We start from the raw sequence: 7,948 nt of genomic DNA on the forward strand, positions 1-7,948 counted from the left end.
AGGTTGAGAGACAAAAGCACTGGTTGTTCATTCTGTTGGTATAGTTTCTAGCCAAGCACACTGGTTGTTCATTCTGTTGGTATAGTTTCTAGCCAAGCACACTGGTTGTTCATTCTGTTGGTATAGTTTCTAACCAAGCACACTGGTTGTTCATTCTATTGGCATAGTTTCTAGCCAAGCACACTGGTTGTTCATTCTGTTGGTATAGTTTCTAGCCAAGCACACTGGTTGATCATTCTGTTGGTATAGTTTCTAGCCAAGCACACTGGTTGATCATTCTGTTGGTATAGTTTCTAACCAAGCACACTGGTTGTTCATTCTATTGGCATAGTTTCTAGCCAAGCACACTGGTTGTTCATTCTATTGTTATAGTTTCTAGCCAAGCACACTGGTAGTGCATTCTAAACAGAAATGGTTGCTATGCAGGCTGGCTAGCGTTCTTCTACCTTGCTAGCTAGACCGCTAAAGCTAACAGTCACGTCAACCTCTGCTGCTGGAATGACAGCAAACTAGCTGTATTTTCGTTTGTTTGACCTTTTTTAAGCTATCAACCAATCAGCATCCAGGATCCAAATGTACAGTTTTATAATGAGGGATCTAGTCTGGATTAAACCTCAAAGGAAGACACTTTTGTCTTGTGGAGGTTTAATTCTGAACCCTGTTTAACTAAATACTCTGTCTTTGGCAGGAGAGAGACCAGACTCTCACTCTGACATCAGGAAGAGTCCTTCAGGGGAACCAGACCCAGAGATGGCCAATCCAGTGAGACGACACCACTGCTCTCAGTGTAATTTGAGTTTTAAGTGGTTATGGAAGCTGAAAGAGCATGAGAGAATACACTCTGGAGAGAAGCCTTACCCCTGTTCCCATTGTGGAAAGAGATTTTCACGATCACAGGACCTAAGATCACATGAGAGGACACACACAGAGAAGAAATCACACTATTGCTCCCAGTGTGGAAAGAGTTTTCGGTGGTTAGGGGGCCTGAACATACATAAGAGAATACACACAGGAGAAAAGCCTTACCACTGCTATCAGTGTGGAAAGAGTTTTACCCACTTAGGGAACCTGAACAAACATAAGAGAATACACTCTGGAGAGAAGCCTTACCCCTGTTCCCATTGCGGAAAGAGATTTTCACGATCACAGGACCTAAAATCACACGAGAGGACACACACAGGGGAGAAACCCCACTCTTGCTCCCAGTGTGGAAAGAGTTTTACCCAGTTAGCAACCCTAAAAATGCATAAACAAATACACACAGGAGAAAAGCCTTACCACTGCCATCAGTGTGGAAAGAATTTTACCCAGTCAGGGAGCCTGAACATACATAAGGGAATACACTCAGGAGAAAAGCCTTGTCATTGTTCCCTGTGTGGAAAGAGATTTACCAAGTTAGGGAACTTGAAAAGGCATGAGAAAACACACAGGGGAACCTAATTAGGGAACCTAATTGTGGAAAGACGTTTTCCCGGACAGAGGACCTGAAATCACATGACAGAATAGAGAGGCTGTGTTCTGACTGATGTTTGACTGTTATTTTATGCCACATTAAATCATATTGTTTATATGAAATCTTACCAAAAAAATAGGCCTACTTTTGTTACAGTTTTTTCCTCTGGAGACATGATCATGTCTAAAATCAGATTTTTAAATGTGTTTTTTGTTTTGATTATGGATTTGGATTGATTGAATACAATTAGATGTTCATTACATGATTTTGATATTTTAAAACGTCAATTATTTTATTTTACCCCCTTTTTCCCTCTTAGTTGCAGGTTCACAATTGTACCTTTTCTGAGATCACTGCGTTTTAAAACACACTTCTGTCGTATTAGCTAGTTGACCCATTTAATTTCATATTTACGTTGTTAGTTAGCTGGCTGGTTAAATTAGCGGTAGCACTTAGTGATGGGTAAACAAAGCTTCCTGAAGCATTGTGTAGAAAAGGGGGTGAATTACTGGAGGCTTTGATCAACACAGTGTTTACTAGTGGCACTAGTGGAAATATACAACTGTTACTTCCCTTTGCAAACATATTTTATAACGTTCAGCACACTAAATAACCGGTGATGTAAAGTTCTAAATTCAACAATGTTTCAAAGAGTTACTGTAAGAGAATACACTCTGGAGAAAAGACGTACCACTGCGCCCCAATGTAGAATTATATTGGGGAGGTTGAAATCACATCAGAGGATACATACAAAGGAGGAGAAGACATACCACTGCTGTCATTGTGGAAATACATTTTCCAGGACCTGAAATCTCATCAGAGAACAGTGCGTTCTGGCTTCTTTCTTTTTTTTTGACTGAGAATTTGTGTTTTTGTTAATGCCACATGAAATCAAATTGTATAAATGGAATCATACTCAAAAATAGGCCTTTACATTTATTTTAATGTTTTCATCTCAAGACATGTTTAAAATCTGATTAAATATTTTTTAAATGTTTATTTCGTTTTGATTCTGAGATTTGATTGATTTGATCAAATGATAAACCCTCTGATGATGTTCATTTATATGATTTGGATATTGCTAAATGTAATTTTTTTTATATAAGTAAGTAAGTAGCCTTGCACAAGCCTTGGCTTGTCTGATCCAGAACAGCTCATAGTAACAGGAGCCTTGGCTTGTCTGATCCAGAACAGCTCATAGTAACAGGAGCCTTGGCTTGTCTGATCCAGAACAGCTCATAGTAACAGGAGCCTTGGCTTGTCTGATCCAGAACAGCTCATAGTAACAGGAGCCTTGGCTTGTCTGATCCAGAACAGCTCATAGTAACAGGAGCCTTGGCTTGTCTGATCCAGAACAGCTCATAATAACAGGAGCCTTGGCTTGTCTGATCCAGAACAGCTCATAGTAACAGGAGCCTATCTCCTGTTTCTGTAGTGAGAGGCAGCTTGATGTACAAGTACTTCCCCCAGACAGGACTCTAGTCTATTACATTATTATATAGATTTAATGCAATTTTGCATTTCTTGATTCTAACCTGGAAACATCTTGAATTTGATTTGATATGTGATTTGGATATTGCTAAATGAGTTTGATTGGATCCAGTTGCCCACTGGACACAGAGGTCAATTCAACTTCTATTCCACGTTGGTTCAAACGTAATGTTGATTCAACCAGTGGGTGGTCTCCGCATCTTATTATTGGACTTTTCAACATAAACCTGAAGTTAGTTTCAAGAAAAATCCTTGAATGAGTAGGTGTGTGTCTAAACTTTTTTGGCTGCTACTGTACGTATTGTTGTAACTCCAAAATGCATTTGTAGCTAGCTAGCTAACAGCCATGGAAGAGGGTGAAAGGATTAGTTAGCAGTTCCAGCTGTCAGAATGGAGAGTAGGCTACTCTGGATAGGGAAGGTACCTTTGTGGGAGGACATTATTAAAATATTCTGGAGTTCCAGTCCCTAGTGAGAAAAAAAACTATAAGGACAGGGAGATACAGCAACGTAATATTCAGTGCTGTCTAATTTTGAGTTATAATGCAGCCTTTTTCTTTGTGATGATTTCTGTGCTCGGATACGGAGAGGCGTTCAAATCCTGTCTGCAGATGAAGAGGACAAATACGTTAAGAGTGTCTCGTTTGAGAAACAGACGCCTCACAGGTCCTCAACTGGCAGCTTCGTTAAATAGCACCCGCAAAACACAAGTCTCAACGTCAACAGTGAAGAGGCGACTCCAGGATGCTGACCTTCAAGGCAGAGTTGCAAAGAAAAAGTCCAGTGTTCTTTTGCCCATCTTAATATTTTATTTTTATTGGCCAGTCTGAGATATGGCATTTTCTTTGCAACTCTTGCTCAGTTGTGTACCGGGGCCTCCCACTCCTCGTTCTATTCTGGTTAGAGCCAGTTTGCGCTGTTCTGTGAAGGGAGTAGTACACAGCGTTGTACGAGATCTTCAGTTTCTTGGCAATTTCTCGCATGGAATAGCCTTCATTTCTCAGAACAAGAATAGACTGACGAGTTTCAGAAGAAAGTTCTTTGTTTCTGGCCGTTTTGAGCCTGTAATCGAACCCACAATTGCTGATGCTCCAGATCCTCAACTAGTCTCAAGAAGGACAGTTGTATTGCTTCTTTAATCAGCACAACAGTTTTCAGCTGTGCTAACATAATTACAAAAGGGTTTTCTAATGATCAATTAGCCGTTTAAAATGATAAACTTGGATTAGCAAACACAACGTGCCATTGGAACACAGGACTGATGGTTGCTGATAATGGGCCTCTGTATGCCTATGTAGATATTCCATTAAAAATCAGCAGTTTCCAGCTACAATAGCCATTTACAACATTAACAATGTCTACACTGTATTTCTGATCAATTTGATGTGAAAAATCATACAATGTGATTTTCTGGATTTTCAGTTGAAGTGTACCTATGATAAAAATTACAGACCTCTACATGCTTTGTAAGTAGGAAAACCTGCAAAATCGGCAGTGTATCAAATACTTGTTCTCCCCACTGTATATATATATATATATATATATATATATATATATATATATATATATATATATATATATATATATATTATGAATCAAGTTCTCTACAAATTATCATTGGGTCACTGGAGTTTTTTGGGACATTGTCCTCCTCCAGGCTATATGGACCTCATTGTACAATTTGTGTCCCCTTTTCAATGTATTGGCTAGAAGGGATCCAGCTTTACCCTTTTCAATGTATTGGCTAGAAGGGATCCAGCTTTACCCTAACCCTAACCCGGTATAGGGACACCGATCCCGTAGAGGTTAAGAAAATGACTGTAAAAACTGTTAAATCCCTGTGGATTGATGAGGAATTGAAAAATTGTATGGTTGAGAGGGATGAGGCAAAAGGAATGGCAAATAAGTCTGGCTACATAACCGTACTGCAAATTGAGAAATCATGTGACTAAACTGAATAAAATTAAGAAACTATACTATTGGGCGGCAGGTAGCTTAGTGGTTAAGAGCGTTGTGCCAGTAACCGAAAGGTCGCTGGTTCTAATCCCCGAGCCCACTAGGTGAAAAATCTGTCGATGTGCCCTTGAGCAAGGCACTTAACCCTAATTGCTCCTGTAAGTCGCTCTGGATAAGAGCGTCTGCTAAATGACCAATTATTTATTTAATTATTTATTAATTATAAACAAAGATAAATCGTATAAAGAATTATATTAAAAAGCTCTGGAGCACATTAAATGACAGTTTGGGCAAAAAGGCAAACTCAGCTCCATCATTCATTGAATCAGATGGCTCATTCATCACAAAACCCACTGATATTGCCAACTACTTTAATGATGTTTTCATTGCTAATCTTGCCAAACTGAAGCATGACATGCCAGCAACAAACGCTGACACTACACATCCAAGTATAACTGACCAAATTATAAAAGACAAGCATTGTAATTTTGAATTCCATAAAGTGAGTATGGAAGAGGTGAAAAGATTATTGTTGTCTATCAACAATGACAAACCACCTGGGTCTGACAACTTGGATGGAAAATTACTGAGGATAACAGCGGACGATATTGCCATTCCTATTTGCCATACATTCAATTTAAGCCTACTAGAAAGTGTGTGCCCCCAGGCTTGGAGGGAAGCAAAAGTCATTCCGCTACCTAAAAATAGTAAAGCCCCCTTAACTGGTTCAAATAGCCGACCAATCAGCCTGTTACCAACCCTTATTAAACTTTTGGAAAAAATGGTGTTTGACCAGATACAATGCTATTTTACAGTAAACAAATTGACAACAGACTTTCAGCACGCTTATAGGGAAAGACATTCAACAAGCACAGCACTTACACAAATTACTGATGATTGGGTGAGAGAAATTGATGATAAAAAGATTGTGGGGGCTGTTTTGTTAGACTTCAGTGCGGCTTTTGACATTATCGATCATAGACTGCTGCTGGAAAAACGTATGTGTTATGGCTTTACACCCCCTGCTATATTGTGGATAAAGAGTTACCTGTCTAACAGAACACAGAGGGTGTTCTTTAATGGAAGCTTCTCAAACATAATCCAGGTAGAATCAGGAATTCCCCAAGGCAGCTGTCTAGGCCCCTTACTTCTTTCAATCTTTACTAACGACATGCCACTGGCTTTGAGTAAAGCCAGTGTGTATGCATGCAGATGACTCAACACTATACACGTCAGCTACTACAGTGACTGAAATGACTGCAACACTTAAGAAAGAGCTGCAGTTCGTTTCAGAATGGGTGGCAAGGAATAAGTTAGTCCTAAATATTTCAAAAACGAAAAGCGTATTGGGGACAAACCATTCACTAAACCCTAAACCTCAACTAAATCTTGTAATGAATAATGTGGAAATTGAGCAAGTTGAGGTGACTAAACTGCTTGGAGTAACGCTGGATTGTAAACTGTCAAGGTCAAAACATGTTGCTACAACAGTAGCTAAGATGGGGAGAAGTCTGTCCATAATAAAGTGCTCCTCTGCATTCTTAACAGCACTATCAACAAGGCAGGTCCTACAGGCCCTAGTTTTGTTGCACCTGGACTAGTGTTCAGTCGTGTGGTCAGATGCCACAAAAAGGAAAATTGCAATTGGCTCAGAACAGGGCAGCACGGCTGGCCCTTGAATGTACACGGAGAGTTAACATTAATAATATGCATGTCAATCTCTCCTGGCTCAAAGTGGAGGAGAGATTGACTTCATCACTACTTGTATTTGTGAGAGGTATTGACATGTTGAATGCACCGAGCTGTCTGTTTGAACTACTGGCACACAGCTCGGACACCCATGCATACCCCACAAGACATGCCACCAGAGGTCTCTTCACAGTCCCCAAGTCCAGAACAGACTATGGGAGGTGCACAGTACTACATAGAGCCATGACTACATGGGAACTCTATTCCACATCAAGTAACTGATGCAAGCAGTAGAATCAGATTTAAAAAAACAGATAAAAATACACCTTATGGAAGAGTGGGGACTGTTAAGACACACACAGGCACAGACACATGATAACATACGCACTATACACACATGTACACATGGATTCTGTGTTGTAGATATGTGGTAGCAGGTGCAAACTACCATCCGTCATATACAGCATGGTGTCCATGTCATGGGCGTAGGCGTGAACCTATACAGTAAGTAAATACATTTTGGAAATGTTAAACGCTGTATTGTGAGCTAGCTATCTACAGCAGGTCACTGTGTGTAGGCTAATGAGCTGCTTGTTAGCTAGCTATCTACAGCAGGCCACTGTGTGTAGGCTAATGAGCTGCTCGTTAGCTAGCTATCTACAGCAGGCCACTGTGTGTAGGCTAATGAGCTGCTTGTTAGCTAGCTATCTACAGCAGGCCACTGTGTGTAGGCTAATGAGCTGCTCGTTAGCTAGCTATCTACAGCAGGTCACTGTGTGTAGGCTAATGAGCTGCTCGTTAGCTAGCTATTTACAGCAGGCCACTGTGTGTAGGCTAATGAGCTGCTCGTTAGCTAGCTATCTACTGCAGGCCACTGTGTGTAGGCTAATGAGCTGCTCGTTAGCTAGCTAGCTACAGCAGGCCACTGTGTGTAGGCTAATGAGCTGCTCGTTAGCTAGCTAGCTACAGCAGGTCACTGTGTGTAGGCTAATGAGCTGCTCGTTAGCTAGCTATCTACAGCAGGCCACTGTGTGTAGGCTAACGAGCTGCTCGTTAGCTAGCTAGCTACAGCAGGCCACTGTGTGTAGGCTAATGAGCTGCTCGTTAGCTAGCTATCTAGCCAACTTTACATACTATAGTTAAGTGAAATATCATCCGCTAGTTCTCTTCATATTAGCTTGTTATCTTGATGTAGGCCTATACATTTAAAAACTCACGCTCCAAATGCATTTGTAGATAACAGCAATGTAAGAGGGTGAAAGGATTTAATGTTCCAGCCATCAGAAAAGCAACTAGGTGTCACTAGTTAGACTGGGGCAGGTTGTGGGGTGACATTATGAAACATATCCTCCTAGTTTTA

General features: G+C 40.6%; 1 protein-coding gene across 1 annotated transcript in view; it reads left to right on the forward strand.

The window, feature by feature from the left end:
• Positions 1-2,449, forward strand: part of LOC311120562 (uncharacterized protein) — a 37,408-nt gene extending 34,959 nt beyond the window's left edge. The window contains exon 2 of the mRNA XM_084195149.1: positions 689-2,449. Coding sequence (XP_084051275.1) covers positions 689-1,440 — 752 coding nt within the window. The 3' untranslated portion in view covers positions 1,441-2,449. The remainder of the gene's footprint in view (positions 1-688) is intronic.
• The last annotated feature ends 5,499 nt before the right edge of the window (positions 2,450-7,948 follow it).

The sequence above is a fragment of the Coregonus lavaretus genome (assembly GCF_964263955.1).
Source record: "Coregonus lavaretus genome assembly, contig: HAP1_SCAFFOLD_47, whole genome shotgun sequence".
Lineage (NCBI taxonomy): Eukaryota > Metazoa > Chordata > Actinopteri > Salmoniformes > Salmonidae > Coregonus > Coregonus lavaretus.